The following is a 16,349-nucleotide window of genomic DNA, read 5'->3' as shown; positions in this document are numbered from 1 at the left end:
AAAAAATTAGCTGGGCATGGTGGCACATGCCTGTGGTCCCAGCTACTTGGGAGGCTGAGGCAGGAGGATCACTTGAGCCCAGGAGTTCAAGGCTCCAGTGAGCTATGATCGTACCACTGCACTCCAGCCTGCATGACAGAACGAGACCTTGTCCCCCCCACACAAAGTAATAATAGAAAAGAAAACCTCTAGGCCCAGATGATTTCATTGGTGAATTCCACCAACATTGAAAGAAGAATTAATACCAATTCTACGCAATCTCTTCCAGAAAAAAATAGAGAAGGAGGGAACACTTCTCAACTCATTTAATGAGGCCAGCATCACCCTCAAACACAACCCAAGTATAAAAATGGGAAACTACAGACCAAAATTTATCACGAATAGAGACGCAAAAATACTCAGCAATACGCTAGCAAATCAAATCCAGTACTACATATTAAAAAAATGACCCACCAGGACCAAGTGGGGTTTGTCCTGGGAAGGAAAGCTTGGTTCGACGTAATCTACCATATTAACAGCCTAATAAAGAAAAATCAATCAATACAGAAAAAGTTTTTTGAAAACATTCAACATACATATAGTGATAAAAACTCTCAGCATATTGTAGATAGAATGGAATCTGCAAAAGCCAGTAACTAACACACTTGCTGAAAGACTGGATCCTTTCCCTAAGATCAGAAATAAGAAGGTCCACTCTGCCTGCTGCTGTTCAATATCACATGGAAGTCCTAGTCAGGGCTTTGGTCATACAGATTGGAAAGAAAGAAATAAAACTGTTCGTATTTGCAGAGAACATGATTGTATTTGTAGAAATTCCTAAGAGGTCTACAAAAATCTCCTAAAACTAGTAAGTTAATTCAGCAAGGTAACAACTAAAGTATTTGAGGCTAACACAAAAAAATCAATTCTATTTCTACCTACTGGCAATGAACAATTGCAAACTAACAACAGCAACAAAAACCTGACCGTGCACAGTGGCTCACACCTGTAATCTCAGCACCTTGGGAGGTCGAGGCAGGTAGATCACTTGAGGCCAGGAGTTTGAGACCAGCCTGGCCAACATGGTGAAACCCTGCCTCTATTAAAAATACAAAAATTAGCCAGATGTGGTACACATCTGTAAACCCAGCTACCTGGGAGGCTGAGGCATGAGAATCACTTGGACCCAGGAAGTAGAGACTGCAGTGAGTTGAGATTCCACCACTACACTCCGGCCTGGGCGACAGGGCAAGACTCTGTCTCAAAAAACAAACAACCCTCTCCCGGCCACCCACCTGCCATACTTACAATAGTTTAAAAAGGAGAGGAAAAGGAGGAGAAGGAATAGAAAGAGGAGTAAAGAAAAGAAGAAACGTTTACGTATAAATCTAACACAAGTACAGCATCTATATGCTGAATACAACACAAAAGAAACCAAAGTAGGCCGGGCGCGGTGGCTCAAGCCTGTAATCCCAGCACTTTGGGAGGCCGAGACAGGCGGATCACGAGGGCAGGAGATCGAGACCATCCTGGCTAACACAGTGAAACCCCGTCTCTACTAAAAAATACAAAAAACTAGCCGGGCGAGGTGGCGGGCGCCTGTAGTCCCAGATGCGTGGGAGGCTGAGGCAGGAGAATGGCGTAAACCCGGGAGGTGGAGCTTGCAGTGAGCTGAGATCCGGCCACTGCACTCCAGCCTGGGCGACAGAGCTAGACTCTGTCTCAAAAAAAAAAAAAAAAAAAAAAGAAACCAAAGTAGATCTAAGTAAATGGAGAGACATACCATGTTCACGGATCTAAGTAAATGGAGAGACATACCATGTTCACGGATCTAAGTAAGTGGAGAGACATACCATGTTCACGGATCTAAGTAAGTGGAGAGACATACCATGTTCACGGATCTAAGTAAGTGGAGAGACATACCATGTTCATGGATCTAAGTAAGTGGAGAGACATACCATGTTCACGGATCTAAGTGGAGAGACATACCATGTTCATGTATCTAAGTGGAGAGACATACCATGTTCATGGATTGGAAGACAGCATAGTAATTGTTAATTCTCCCCAAAGTGATCTCCCCTATCAGAATGGCTAAATTCCAATCAACATCTCTCTCTCTCTTTTTTTTTTTTAGACAGTCTCGCTCTGTTGTCCAGGCTGGAGTGCAGTGGCACAATCCTGGCTCACTTAAACCTCCCAGGCTCAAACAATTCTTGTGCCTCAGCCTCCTGAGTAGCTGGGATTACAGGCATGTGCCACCACACCTGGCTAATTTTTCGTATTTTCAGAAGAGACAGGGTTTCACCACATTGGCTGGGCTGGTCTTGAGCTCCTGGTCTCACGTTGATTTGCCTGCCTTGGCCTCCCAAAATGCTGGGATTACAGGCATGAGCTACCACACCTGGCTTTCCAATCAAGATCTCAAAAGGACTTTTTGTAGATATAGATGAGCTAATCCTTTATTTATTTTTTTTTTTGAGATGGAGTTTTGATCTTATTGTCCAGGCTGGAGTGCAGTGGTGTCATCTTGGCTAACTGCAAACTCCACTTTCCAGTTTCAAGTGATTCTCTTGCCTCAGCCTCCCGAGTAGCTGGGATTACAAGCACCCACAACCATGCCTGGCTAATTCTTGTATTTTTAGTAGAGATGGGGTTTCATATTGGTCAGGCTGGTCTCGAACTCCTGACCTCAGGTGATCTGCCCACCTTGGCCTATCAAAGTGTTGGGATTACAGGAGTAAACCACCACACCTGGCTAGACAAGCTAATTCTAAAATTAATATGTGCACTGAAACAACTCTGAAAAAGAAGAATTAAGCTGGTGAAATCACATAACAATTGTTAAGACCTACTATAAAACCACAATAGTCAAGACAATGTGGTGTTAGCAAAAGAATGGAAACATAGACATAGATCAAGGGAACAGAACAGATAACCTATATGTACACCGTCTCAAATATGTCCAATTATTTTTTAGCAAAGGGGCAATGGCAATGTAATGCAGAAAGAGTAGGCTTTCAACAAATGTCACACACACATGCAGTGCGCGCATGGGTATCACATACACACGCAGTGCATGCACGGGTATCACACACACACAGTGCGTGCATGGGTAACACGCAGTGCATGCACGGGTATCACACACATACACACAGTGCGCGCATGGGTAACACGCAGTGCATGCATGGGTATCTCACACATGCAGTGTGCGCATGAGTATCTCACATATATAGACACAGTGCGCACACAAGTAACACACACATGCAGCGTGCACAGATAACACATGCTCAGTGCGTACACAGGTATCACACACACACACTACATGCACAGGCATCACATACATATGCGCAGTGTGCACATGGGTATCACACATACATGCAGTGTGCACATGGGTATCACACACATGCGGTGCACACACAGGTATCACACATACATGCAGTGTGCGCATGGATATCACACAGTGCACGCACAGGTATCACACGCATACGCAGTGTGCACACGGGTATCACACACACATGCAGTGTGCACACGGGTATCATACACCAATACACACAGTGTGCACATGCACCTCACGTCCTATGACACTGTCAGACAGTTCAGCCTGGAGCTTAGCCATTTTGACTTTTGGTGTTTCCTTCAGGTTTTTTCTGTGTGTATCTACGTGTGGAATAGCTGTGCACACACTGTGTATGTGTGATACCTGTGCGCGCAGTGATACCCGTGTGCGTGCTGCATGTGTGATACCCATGTGCATACTGCGTGTGATACCCGTGTATGCACTGCATGTGTGTGATACCTGTGTGTACACTGCATGTGTGTGGTACCTGTGTGCATACTGCGTGTATGTGTGATACCCATGTGTTCACTGCATGTGTGATACCTGTGATACATCACAGGACATGAGGGAGTGCTACGAGCCAGCCACTCGACAAGGTGATGGAGGGGGCTGAGCCCTGGGTCTGGCAGGCCAGCTGCCAGCTGGGGAGGGTCCAGATACTCTGGACCCGGGGATGATCCTGGAAAGGTGTTCTCCCATCCCCACACGGCACATTCCTTCCTGCGGGTACTTTGTTTCCTAACAAATATGACACCAAGCTGCCCAGAAAGAGTCATGAGTCATCCCAGAGGCCTAAGGACAGCTGTTCTCATGACTAGAGACAAACTGGTCCTGAGGGAGCCCTTCTGGGGAGCGATGCCAGCTGGGACCCACACCTTGGCCCAGACAAGAGTGGATTGGACGGCCCAGCTGACCGCCACAGCCTCACCTGAGCCATGTGGATCTGGGACCGCAGCACTGGGGGCACCCTTGGGCTTTGGGATGCTGTGGAGAGAAGGGCCACTGTGTGGGGCTCAGATGAAAATAGTAAGTGTGAGCATGGGGTGGGGAGTTGCTTCGCATGAGCCCCCAGGAGAGAGCAGCAGGATCCTGATGCTGGGGCTTTTCAGAGTTCACAGCGCCCATGCTGTCACCTGGTCGTCCTGGGGCGCCCACCCATCCCTCCGGGAACCCTGAATCTCAGGTGTCAGAGGGCACAAACCCTGAGGCCCTCAGGCTGTGCTCCTCCCCAGTAAGGGTCTCGGCCCCTGGTGGAGCCAGGCCCTGCAGGGCAGCTGTACCCCGCCTGCTGCACGGACTCCTTGGCTGAACAGGAAATGTTCCAGGGCCTGCTGCCAGCAGATGCAAACCCCCCGTACGCTAAGATTTAAGCAGCCCCAGAGCATCTGTGCGGCTTCACCTTGCAGGGTATCCCTGCACGCCTGTCGCAGAGGCCACTGCGCGGCATCTCTGTCAGGGTGCCCAGGTAGCTGAGTCTGCTGCTTCTATTTCAAGCCTGTTTCAGGGAAGAAAGCTGCAGACAGAAACAATTAAAGAAACTCGGGCAGGAGCAGTCAGGTGACGCCGCAGCCAATGCAGGTGTGAAGCTGTTAAGTTTTGTTTTAATTTAAGACAGAAACGCTCCCCACCCCCGCTCCGCCCCTTTCCGTGGCAACATCTCTGCCATTTCTGGCAGAGCAGGTGCTGAGAGGCAGAAGCGTCAGCTGACTGACACCTGGAGAGGGCTGCACAGCCACGGGGCGTCTCACTCCTCCACACGCCACTCATGCTCTGCTCTCTGCTGGGACATTCCTGACTAGATGGTGTCCCCAACCCAGGCACAGACTGAGCCCCGTCCCTGCAGACAGGGCTGGACTGGCTGAGCTGGGGGGTCTTTGAGGTGGGGGCAGCGGTACCACAGGGCACAGAGTTGAGAGCCAGGAAGGGCAGGTGTATTCAGGAACCCGATATGCGGGGTGTGGCCAGCAGCCTAGTACTAGCAGGGCAGAGGCATGAATCCTAGGAGAGGGGTGTCAGGACAACAGCACGGGCTGGGGCCTGAGGCTGCCCTACAGAGGGCAGGGGAGGCGGGTATCCAGCAAGGGGCAGCCACCCAGGTGGGTTTCAGGAAGGTGCCCCACGGCTCTATGGGGGCCACAGTGGGGGCCACAGGGGATAACAGCCCACTGCTGGTGGCCCAGACCAGGCAGGACACACCGTGCGGCCCTCCACACAAGGTGCGGCCACTGCACCTTTCAGTGTCATTTAATGACACTGAAAGCCACCCACGTCCTACTTGTTTGCTGGAGTAAAACGTCCAACCACGACCATCGCTCCAACCCTCACGTGGTCAGGTGTGGAAAGCAAGGTCCAGGGAGGGCGTGTGGCTGTTCCCTCATGAGAACAGGATGCACAGCCCCTCAGCCTCTGTGTGGGGAGCTCAGTCATGCCCCGTGAGGGCTGAGACGGCGCCACAGAGAAGGAAATGTGCTGAGATGAGACTCAGGATCCCTCAATCTTTGAAAACCTCAGGGCAACAGTCAATCATGTGTGGTATCAGGTGTGGATACTGGCTTTAGAGAAAAAAATTTCCTTTTAAATCAAGATTCCACTTCCCCATAATCCCTAGAACTTTCTCTGTGACGTGAATTCACTTGTGACGAGCAGATTCTCACGTTAAAATCCTCACAGAAATGAGACAATGTCCTTTCTTCTCGTTCACCCTTGTCAGTTTTAGAATAATGTACTAGATGAGGAGGCCACCACAGAGTACTGCATGGGCGCCCACCTCAGCGTGCAGGGCTCTGTGAATCTCCCCACACCTACTCTGGGGGCCTGGGGTCAGCGTCCCCTCAGGATGGGTGCCAGGGTCAGGCCAGTTCATATTTCTAACCAGACTCCCATCAACGACAATGGCCTCTGCTGCTTTCTCTCTTCCCCTCAGCCAAGGCCATCGTGGTCCACATCAGCCTGTCCCCATGGACGGGGCCCCTGGGAGGAGCTGTGTGTCTGGGTGTGAGTCCCTTTGGTGTTCTGCCCTGGGCTCCCTCTGCCCACTGCTCTGTGAGCGCACAGACGAACCCGCAGCAGGCAGGGCCCAGGACACCAGCCGGCACCTGCAATGTCCAGGAGGCCAGTCCCCTGCATGGAGGGGAGGCTGCCCCTAGCGGAAAGACACACCAGTGTAACCACCCTGGGGGGAGCCCAGTCTGGACACACGGCCACCAGCCTGCCGAGAGCAGAGTGGCTTACCTTGGTCCCCCTCTCGTCTCCCTCTGCGTGGACAGTGTAGGAGCAGCCTTCCTTTTGTGGCTTTTCTGAGATAATGCGCACCTGTACTCCGGGCAGCGGGGTCCCCACAGAACCTACAAGAGAAGAGAAACACTGAAAGGGAGGCTGGAGTGAGGAGCCTGGAGGAGAGAAGTGCGCCCTGCGCTCGGATTCCACTGGGCTCCTGTGTGCCACGTGCAGGAGTCTGTGTGGAGGGAGAGATGTGCCCTGTGGCCCCGAGAGAACATGGCCTAGGAACCAGCGGGTGAAGAACCACACAATATGTGGCTGGCGAGCACGGTGTGCTCAGGCCCAGTCGATGCCACAGCGATGGCCAGGCAGCACAGCAGACGCTCACGTGGCACACTGCGCCTGCCCTGCCCCAGGCCCTTCAGATATCACTTTCCCAGTTATCTCCCGAAGCCTCACAGCTGCCCATGGACTCTGGTGTCATTTCCACTTTTATATACTTGCTGGCCAGGGAGCACTGGCGCCTCGCCCTGACGGCCCTGGGGCTGTCCATGATGAGGGGACCTGTGCGTGCCTGGGACACGGGCGGGCTAAGGCAGGACCTGCCCTGTATCTCCAGGAAGGGCTGTCCTGAACTCTGCATGGCAGGGGGCCACACTTTGTAGTAGCTCATTTATTAGACACCCATTATTTGCTCAGTGTATCCACCCCCCCTGCACAGTTCCAACGTGGCTAAAATCAGACCTTACACTGGCCAAGGTGGGGGCAGAGCCCAGGCGGCGAGACGTGTCCCACTGGCCCACACAGGCTGCCGCAGCCTCGCTCTGCCTGTGGTTTAGGGTGCTGGTGGGACGGCAGAGGCTGCTCATGGAGCGCGGCCCTGGCGATGTGGCATCAGCATGGGCGCGACCTGGGGGCAGAGCAGAGGTGGGACTTCCCGTCTACCCCGGGGTGTGAAGCCTTTGCCCTGGCCTGCGTCAGGGAAGTGCCTGAACGCTTATCACGTGTGAGAGTCCACGCTGAGATCTGAGGCACTTCAAGGTCAACATCGAGGGTCAGTGCAGCGAACTCTGTAATCCACGGGCCGTCCCGGCCTCCAGACACTTGGTGAAGGGCTGTTGGTGCCTGGCTCGCTCTTGCTGGTCCCGCAGGCAAAGCCGGGCTAGCGTGGTGCACAGAGCGTCACCTAGGGAGTTGTCTGTGGTTCCAGGTGTGCAGACGTCCCGAATCTCCACTCTGGTCAGAAAACCGTGTCACCACCATGGGGGGGTGTGGCAGGGCCGGCTTCAGCCCCCTTTCTCCCATTCTTTCTCCTCCTTTATGTTTTGCTTCTGAAGATTTTAAAATGGAGGTGAAACCCGCGTAACACGACTTGCCATTTCACAGTGCGCGGCATGGCGGTGTTCCGCGCACACTGCACAGCCCCCTGCTCGCACCAGTCAGAACTCCCGCATGGCCCACGACCGCCACACCCTCCCTCCCCAGACCTGGCCCCACGTCAGCTGTCCGCGTCCGTGGGTTTTCTGTTCTGGGCGTTTCACAGGAACAGGAATAACACAGGCGGCCTCTCGCCTCTTCCTGGTGATGCCTCTACTGGGGTGGGGACGCCTCCACTGGGGTGGGGATGCAGCGCCAGGACATGGCACAGTTGGCGTTGGGGCGGGGCCGCAGGTGGGGAGGCCGTGCCCACACCGTCTGCAGAGGCTGAAGAGGCTCCGGGATGGTGTCGGGATTCTGCAGAAGATGAGCAGTGGCACTGCCCGTGAGAGACTGAGGGGGGCCCCCACACTCCAGGTGCCATTCATGAGATATTGAGGGAGGGGCCCCCGCCCTCCAGGTGCCGTTCACTGTGCCCCGGGCATGTGACGGTGTAGATGTGAGAGCTCAAGGGAGTGAACAAAGGCCGGCCCTGCAAGGGCCAATGTGGATGGGCGCGGCCGCAGGCAGGTGGGGGGCACTGCCTTCCTGCCACGGCCCACCTCTAAAATCTCTGTCAGCCAGCCCCTCCCTGATAACTCTGACTGGCCTGCGGCCCCTGTCCTGGTGTCTGGGACGCCCTGGTGCTCTGCGTGCCTGGGACCCAGGGAAGGGAAACCACCAGTGAGGTCCTGGAGCCCCCTGTCAACACCACAGAGCGGCCCAGGAGCTGTGAGCGCCTCTGAACTCAACCTCCAATTAGAGTGTGATTAGGCCCAGCAGTCGTCGGCCATGAATTATTCATCTCCCTCCACAGGAACCGCACAGGGCATGCCCGCCGTAACCGTAACTGCGACAGAGCTCACCCTCCACCCGGCTTCTCTCTCTCCCCCAAGCACGGAGGGGGCACTGCGCAGTGAGGCCAAGCGAGCCCAGAGCCTGCCGCTGGAGCCAACTCGAGTGCCAAAGCCACGGCCACCGGGGTGGGGGTTAGAGCCTGAGAGTGAGGAATACTCTTCTCCACTGTGTCCTCCGGAAACACGGCTCAGGAGGCTGCATTTTGGAGTTTCTGTGGGGCCTGTTGGATTTAATGCTGAGGCGACTTTACTTTTTTCCCAAACCAAAGAACTGACACTGCTGGTGATTTAGAGGCAAGGACAAAATCAGATACTTGATTCTGTTTTAGAGAAGAGGGAATGTCCCCAGCGCCCAGGCTTTGTCTTTGGCACCTGAGGAAACCTGCAGTCGGTAGCTGAAGACTCGGGGACTGGTGCTCTCGCATTTCTTGCCCAATGACCCTGAAGCTTCAGGGTCTCTGGATCCCCTTTCTCAACCGGGGACCCCTCTCCCCATACCATCTGTCTGGGGCTCCTTCCTGTTCGCCTGGGAGTTCTGATTCCAGTGCGGGGAGGGTGAGCCTCCCCCAGGCCTCTGGGTTCCTGTCTGCTGCTGATGCCCTCGGTGATGGACAGCGGTCCCTGGGCTGCTCCTGACGCCCTCGGTGTGGTCAGCGGTCCCTGGGCTGCTCCTGATGCCCTCGGTGTGGTCAGCGGTCCCTGGGCTGCTATTGACACCCTCGGTGTGGACAGCGGTCCCTGGGCTGCTCCTGACGCCCTTGGTGTGGTCAGCGGTCCCTGGGCTGCTCCTGATGCCCTCGGTGTGGTCAGCGGTCCCTGGGCTGCTATTGACACCCTCGGTGTGGACAGCGGTCCCTGGGCTGCTCCTGACGCCCTCGGTGTGGTCAGCGGTCCCTGGGCTGCTCCTGACGCCCTCGGTGTGGTCAGTGGTCCCTGGGCTGCTATTGACACCCTCGGTGTGGACAGCGGTCCCTGGGCTGCTCCTGGCACCCTCGGTGTGGACAGCGGTCCCTGGGCTGCTCCTGGCACCCTCGGTGTGGACAGCGGTCCCTGGGCTGCTCCTGAAACCATTGAAGAGGCCACCGTGCTCCTGGCAGCGTGACTGCCTGGGAAGTGTGTGTGTGTGTGTGTGTGTCTGCGTCACTCACTAGCCGCATGACCCCTGGCAGGCTCCATGGGTTCTTGTGTGTGAATGGAAAAAATGACCCCACAGCAGGGGCTGTTTTGAGAAGATCAAATGAGGACGCCCACAAAGCAATTCTATGTAAACAGTCATCGTCAACTGCAAACTCTCTGTGTAGACAGATTCTGAATACACAGAACCTGTCCTGCTCACACGTCTGGAACAAAGAGAGGACAAAGCCTGGAGCCCGTTACCCTTTCAGTTCTCACTTGCCTGCAGCCTGCAGCCCTCAGCGAGCTGAGCTCTGTTCATTCTGTCCATATTACGTGGTGACTGTGGCCGGTGGCACTGGATAAAACCAGCACATCCTACTAAGGATGAAGATGAGGACAGAGACTCGAGGGACTGCTCACATTTGATTTCAAGGTCCCCATCTTATTTCCACCAGGGAGCTCTAGCCACCAAAGAAAGAGTTGGTGCCATAGCCACCGTGGGGATGTGTGAGTCAGCCCAGGGCAGGGGCCACCAGCACCAAACTGATGGTTTCCTGGGGTCTGAGACTAAAGCACGAGCCGGCCCACGGCAGGGGCCACCGCCACTGATGGTGGCTTCCTGGGGTCTGAGACTAAAGCACGAGCCGGCCCATGGCAGGGGCCACCGGCACTGATGGTGGTTTCCTGGGGTCTGAGACTAGGATCTATTTCTCACCACTCGCATTGACTTCTTTTCACAACACGCCCCCACCTGCCCACTACCCTGGGCCCTGTCGCAGCAGGCTCTGCACTCCATGTGGCCACCCCGCTGGCAGCTCTGCACGGCAGCCGAGGATCTCACTGTCATGGCCCTGTCATTCTGCTCACAATGACCCAGGCAAACAGAAACCTCCCTTTACACTCAGAACACACCCAGCAGCCCCCACGGCTCCCAGCAGCCCCCACGGCTCCCAGCAGCCCCCACGGCTCCCCAGGCCCAGCAAAGGGCCCTAAGCCTACAGCCTCTCCTCCTCCCAGCCAGCAGCCAGCAGCCCTCACACTCACCCTGCAGGCCCCAGCACCATATCGCTGCCTGGCACCAGCTGGTCCCCGCCTGGGCCTGGACCCCCATGTCCAGGCTTCCCCTAGAGCCCAGGAATCAGGCAGGCATGGAATGAGCCAAAGGGCACGTGGGAAGAGCAACGGGACAGAGCAGAGTCCAGGAGCCGGCCCCTGAGGAGTCAACGGACTTTCAACAAAGATCACCCGTTCCATGGAGAAAGGAGTCTTTTCAACAAACAGTGCTCAAAAGCTAGACGTCCACACCAAAGAGGAACTGTGACCCGTATCTTGCACTGAGTATCTGTGGCCCGTATCTTGCACTGAGTATAAAAATGAACTCAAAGTGGATTACCGTCCTAAATGTAAGAGCTGAAACTATTCTCTGTGACTTTGGGCTAGGCAAGGATTTATTAGATAGGACCTCATATAGACAATTCGTAAAACAAATTGATAAACTGGGCCAAAATCTAAAACTCCTGATTTTAAAGATGCTGTTAGGTGAATGGGAAGACCAACCACAAGCTAGAAGACGATATTTAAAATCACACGGCTGACACTTGCATCCAGAATTTTAAAAAGCTCTCAAAACTCAAGAAAACAAATGCCCCAATTGAAAATGGAATGACAAGAACAGGAAGAGGTGCTCAACGCCACCGTCATGAGAGAATCATGAATGCAACAAGACACCCCCACCGCCCACTGGAGCACGGGTGCTCCTGACCTCCCGCCCATCGCAGGGGCAAGGGGAGGGCGCAGCCGCCCTGGGGAACAGCTCGGCAGCTTCAGACAACACAGCAATCTCTCTCCTAGGTATCTGCCCAAGTGAAATAAAAACCCACGTTCACACAGAAATCTGCACACAAATGTTTATAACATCTTACGTGTCATTGCTTAAAACAGGGTCACAAGTGGTGGCACATCCACGCGACGATGCCACTCAGCAGTGAAAGGCGCAAACCCTGATGCACACAGCACAGGCGACTGCGGGCAGAAGCACCATGGATGCCACTCAGCAGTGAAAGGCGCAGACTCTGATGCACACAGCACAGGCGACTGTGGGCGGAAGCAGACAGGCTCAGAGGCCACGTCCTGCAGGATTCAGCCACGTGACCTCCCAGAAGAAGCAACACCACAGGAAGAGAAACAGGAACGAGGGGCTGGGACTCGGGGGTGGAGGGGGTGCTAAGCACTAGGAAGGAAGTTTCTGAGGTGAGGAACCCTTCTCTACCTGTATCTTGACTGTGATGATGTTTCTTAAGACTCTCAGAGCTGCACACCAGAGGGGTGAATTTTACTGTGTCGCAGGTAAGCAGCTGCACAGACAGACGTGCGGGATGGTCTCACTTTTACGTCTGCACTGAGCTCTCTCTTCCGCTCTGGACAGACTGAACGGGCCACACAGAAACAAGCAGGGCGGCCCCCCAGCAGTGGGCTCCGCTCCCAGAAGTCCCTGTGGAGGACCTGGGGCTCGAAGGCTTGGGTCAGATGAAAGTCAGAATGGGATGTGTTAGGGAGGGCTGGACAAGAGGGGCCCAGTACCAGGAGCCCACGTCTAGAGAAGGAAGACAGGTGCCTGACTCATCCCACCCTGCCCACCACACCCACCTGCCCTGGCACTGCTGCTGGCGCTGTGTGGCACCCAGACTCCAGACAGATGGAGGCTCCCACCACAGATGTGGTCTGGAGCCAGCAGCATGGCCCCCGGCCTTCCTCTGAGACGTGCACCGATGCCTGTGTTCCAGGTGTTGCTGCTCTTCCCATTGTCTCCCCAGTCATCCAGCCAGGGGCCAGCACAGACACCCCCCACCCACCCCTGACTGAGACTTGGGAGAAGGCTGATTGGCCCAGAGGGGACAGGTCACCGTGCAGCCTGAGTGCTCTCCTGGCCTGGTGGCCTGTCCCACAGGGCAGCATCCTTCACGCCGCCTTTCATTCCAAATGTGGGTGGTTCGAGACTGGCCCACCTTGGGGGGCTCAGGGCAAAGTGGGAGAGGAACACAGCTGTGGGAAATGCTCGTACCTGGCAGGCGTCCTGTGGCGGTCAGGGGCCCGGACAGAGCCATGCCGATCTCAGTCATGCCATACCGCTCCAACAGGGTGTGGCCCGTGATGTTCTTCCACTTCTCCAGCACCGGGATGGGCAGGGCAGCTGAACCTGAGACCATGAGCCTACGTGGCACAATCAAAGGCAGGTTTAGCCCCTCGGGACGTGGCCCTCGCATGCAAAGGTGGCAGGTTTAGCCCCTCAGGACGCGGCCCTCGCGTGCAAAGGTGGCAGGTTTAGCCCCTCGGGACGCGGCCCTCGTGTGCAAAGGCGGCAGCTCCTTCACGAGAGCAGGAGCCCCAGGCGTGGGTCTGTCACCACCGTGCGACACCTGGGACCGATGCTGCAGTCTGCACTAGGGCGTTACTTTGTTTTTTGAAAATGATTTGTTGGGTTTATTTTAGAAGGAAGCAGGTCCAACAGCTAATGAGGGTAAACAATGTGCTTAGGGTCCGTGGTGTCCCCTGCAAAGTTCCTGCGCTGTTCACAACCACGCTCAAGAACAACAGTGACCGTGCAGCTGCTCACCACACAGCTGATCACAGATGAACAGCCACGGTGCTGTGGGCCGCAGCCAGGCACATCTGGGGACTAGAGCCAGCTCAGCTTGCAGGGCTCCACAGGAGAACGTGGACATGGATGAATGGCTGCAGCACCCAAGGGGTGGGGCCGGGCACACCCAAGGGGCTCAGAACCGCCCACAGAACCGTCTTGGCTCACATGCTTGGCTCAGGCTTGGCAGGAGAACACGGGTCCTGAGAACCCTGAGTGCCCGCGCTGCTCACACAGCATTTCCTGCAGCCTCACGGGCAGTAGGGAAGGTGCTTTTGTTTGCGGTTTAAGCAGAGTGGTCCCTGCTGCTGCCCCTGCTTTACGAGGAGGCACCACTGACAGGACCCTCGCTGGGAGATCCAGATGGCTGAGGTCTCACTGTCTCCGTCATCCCGGAAATCACCTGATCCTCTCCTTCACTGACCTCGTTCTTGCCCTCTGTTCCTTAGATTTGGTAAAACATGCTGCTCATCTTGCTCAGCTCGGGGTCTTCCCAGCCCCAAGGCATCTCAGCAGTAGCAGCAGCAAAACCATGGGCTCCGGTGGCCTCACAAAAAAGGGGCAAAGGAACGGCAGAGAGAGCAAAGTGGGATCAGACATGTGCCTTGCACAACCCGGAATTCTCTCCAGGAACGAAGGTGCCGCTTCCCTGTGCACTTCCTGGGGACTGGGAGGAGTGCGCGGCAGCCACAGACACGCACACAACCCACTGGAAACTGGATGACAGTCAAGCCTTCAGTTCCTGCAGTGCGCCCGCCACACCACCCCTCCCTCTCACAAAAAGAAAAAGTACCCCACCCACGACTCTGCTGGAGATGAGGGCCTGGGATGCGTGTGAAGACTCACTGAGCCACGCGTGTGCATTTCCAGTTAGTGAACCGCACTCCAACAGCCACGAGAGAAAAGAAACGTTCCCACGCCTGCAGGTTCATGCAGGAGTGCAAAGCAAACACGCCCCTGAGTGGCCCAAAAGACCAGCTCGTCCTGGGAGGGAGGGGTTTATCCAGGGAGCTGGGAGGGGAGGAGCAGGGCTGAGAGGAAGAGCAGCAGAACATGCCCCAGGCAGGAGGCGTCACAGGGCTGCCCACGAAGGCATTGCATAGTAGAGGCAGGAGCCGTGGGACATGTGGGCAGACGAGGCATGAGTGAGCGAGTCAGCTTAGCGTCCTCACCCTTGTCCTTCAGACTCCATGACAGAGAGAGAGACGGACCGGAAAGAGAGAAGACAGATAGATGGAGACAAAGAGAGATGGAGAGAGAGAGACAGATGGAGAGACAGGAGTGATATAGAGAGAAGACAGAGAGACAGACGGAGAGACAGACAGGAGAGACAGAAGACAGAGAGATAGATGGAGAGATAGAGACAGAGAAAGACAAAGAGAGACAGAGAGAGATAGAGAGACAGAGAATGACAGAGAGAGCGATACAGAATCCAAGCAGCTATCGACGTGGATGAGATTATAGATATACATACAGACGGGCAGAGAGAGAGAGAGATGGGGAGAGAAAGAGAGACAGGGAGAGAGGGATGGGGAGAGAGCGAGGGAACATCGAAAGGAAATGGAAAGCCGTGCTTCCCAGGACTTAGTAGAAGTGATTTATTAGAAATAAGTGGCATCTGTTGATCTTTAAGACTTTCTGAACGGGAAAGTGGACTCTTCACTTACCTAATTTTTTCTTCACAAACTGCACGCAAGAAATCCTGGGCGTGCGGCTGGGTAAAATGCCTGTCATAGTACTCCATCAGCTTGGTGTATATTGTAGGCACTGCCATGAAGACACTGATCCGCGGCGTTTCAGAACTTAAGAACTTTTCCCAAACCTACGGAGGAAAGGAAACGCTCGGTAGGAGGATGAGCAGGCAGAGACCTGCGGCGGAGGAAAGGAAGCGCTCGGTAGGAAGATGAGCAGGCAGAGACCTGCGGCGGAGGAAAGGAAGCGCTCGGTAGGAGGATGAGCAGGCAGAGACCTGCGGCGGAGGAAAGGAAGCGCTCGGTAGGAAGATGAGCAGGCACTGAGGCTGTGGCAGAGGCTCCTGGCTCCAGGCACAGAGTTCTCACGTTCTCATGGTTTACATTCAAGAGTCTGCAGTGCCTCCCGTCTAAAAGGGGTGCCTCAGACTCTGATCCCTTTCCACAGAAGCCATGTTGCGCGGGACAACTGCATTTGGCCTGTGGGGGGAGGAGCAATCATGAGTAGAGCTGGGAAAGGCCTTCGGGATCTGCAGCCTGGACAGACGTGAGTGGCCAGGCTCTTCCAGGTACACAGAGGAGGGCGGATGTGCACCTTGGGGAAGCTGACAGGAGGCCCCGGCGGCCGCCCGCCCGCAGACCTGAAGTCAGCACACTTCCCAGTATGCAAAGGCATGCAGTGACTAGTGAACGGTGAAGTCTTTTATTTAAAAGAGTCATGTGAATTTTATATTTTACTCCATAATAAACATTTCTTGCTCACATATAAGTACGTTTTAAGTTCCTCAATTGTTAGTGGTTTCTCACGTTGCCCATAAAGCTTCAGGAAGACCTGGTGAGCCACGCTCGTTCCATGGCCCTCTCTACCCCCAGTGTTCCACACGGAGCCCCGAACGGTGTGGCGGAGGGCACTCTTCGTGCTGTGGGGTCAGCACCTAAGGGAGGCTCATGACATACAGGACAGATCTTGCCCACAGGGCATTGAAACTGGGGTCGATGGATGCTGATGCCACAGTCCAGCCCTAGCCCATCTCATCTCCTCACTGGACTCTGGCAGTGATGAGTACCTCACCACAGCTGCCTGGCAGAGAAAGGCA

The 16,349-nt window shown here is 54.9% G+C and overlaps 2 protein-coding genes across 10 annotated transcripts in view; both read right to left on the bottom strand.

The window, feature by feature from the left end:
* Positions 1-16,349, bottom strand: part of LOC105488855 (acyl-CoA synthetase family member 3) — a 71,456-nt gene that overhangs the window by 35,228 nt on the left and 19,879 nt on the right. For all 9 annotated transcript variants that reach the window (XM_011753325.3, XM_024795065.2, XM_011753327.3 and 6 more), the window contains exons 4-6: positions 15,229-15,383; positions 12,986-13,134; positions 6,548-6,660 (exon numbers count right to left, since the gene is read on the bottom strand). In XM_011753325.3, coding sequence (XP_011751627.1) covers positions 6,548-6,660; positions 12,986-13,134; positions 15,229-15,383 — 417 coding nt within the window. The remainder of the gene's footprint in view (positions 1-6,547; positions 6,661-12,985; positions 13,135-15,228; positions 15,384-16,349) is intronic.
* On the bottom strand, positions 7,302-10,771 carry LOC139359952 (hornerin-like). Its single transcript, XM_071085159.1, has 3 exons — positions 10,676-10,771; positions 8,023-9,943; positions 7,302-7,771 (listed from the first exon to the last, which is right to left on the bottom strand). Exons 1-2 carry the CDS (start codon positions 10,769-10,771, stop codon positions 9,281-9,283), a joined length of 759 nt encoding a protein of 252 aa, XP_070941260.1. The 3' UTR covers positions 7,302-7,771; positions 8,023-9,280.

This window comes from Macaca nemestrina, chromosome 18 (assembly GCF_043159975.1).
Source record: "Macaca nemestrina isolate mMacNem1 chromosome 18, mMacNem.hap1, whole genome shotgun sequence".
Classification (NCBI taxonomy): domain Eukaryota; kingdom Metazoa; phylum Chordata; class Mammalia; order Primates; family Cercopithecidae; genus Macaca; species Macaca nemestrina.
This window is presented reverse-complemented; position numbering and strand designations above follow the sequence as displayed.

What these genes read in the sequence shown, in the direction of transcription:
- LOC139359952 (XM_071085159.1), bottom strand. Translation starts at nt 10,771, where the DNA reads ATGACAGTGAGATCCTCGGCTGCCGTGCAGAGCTGCCAGCGGGGTGGC. An exon ending in GGGCCCAGGGTAGTGGGCAG is followed by an intron (nt 9,944 to 10,675) that starts GTGGGGGCGTGT and finishes TGAGTGACGCAG; the next exon opens with ACACACACACACACACACAC.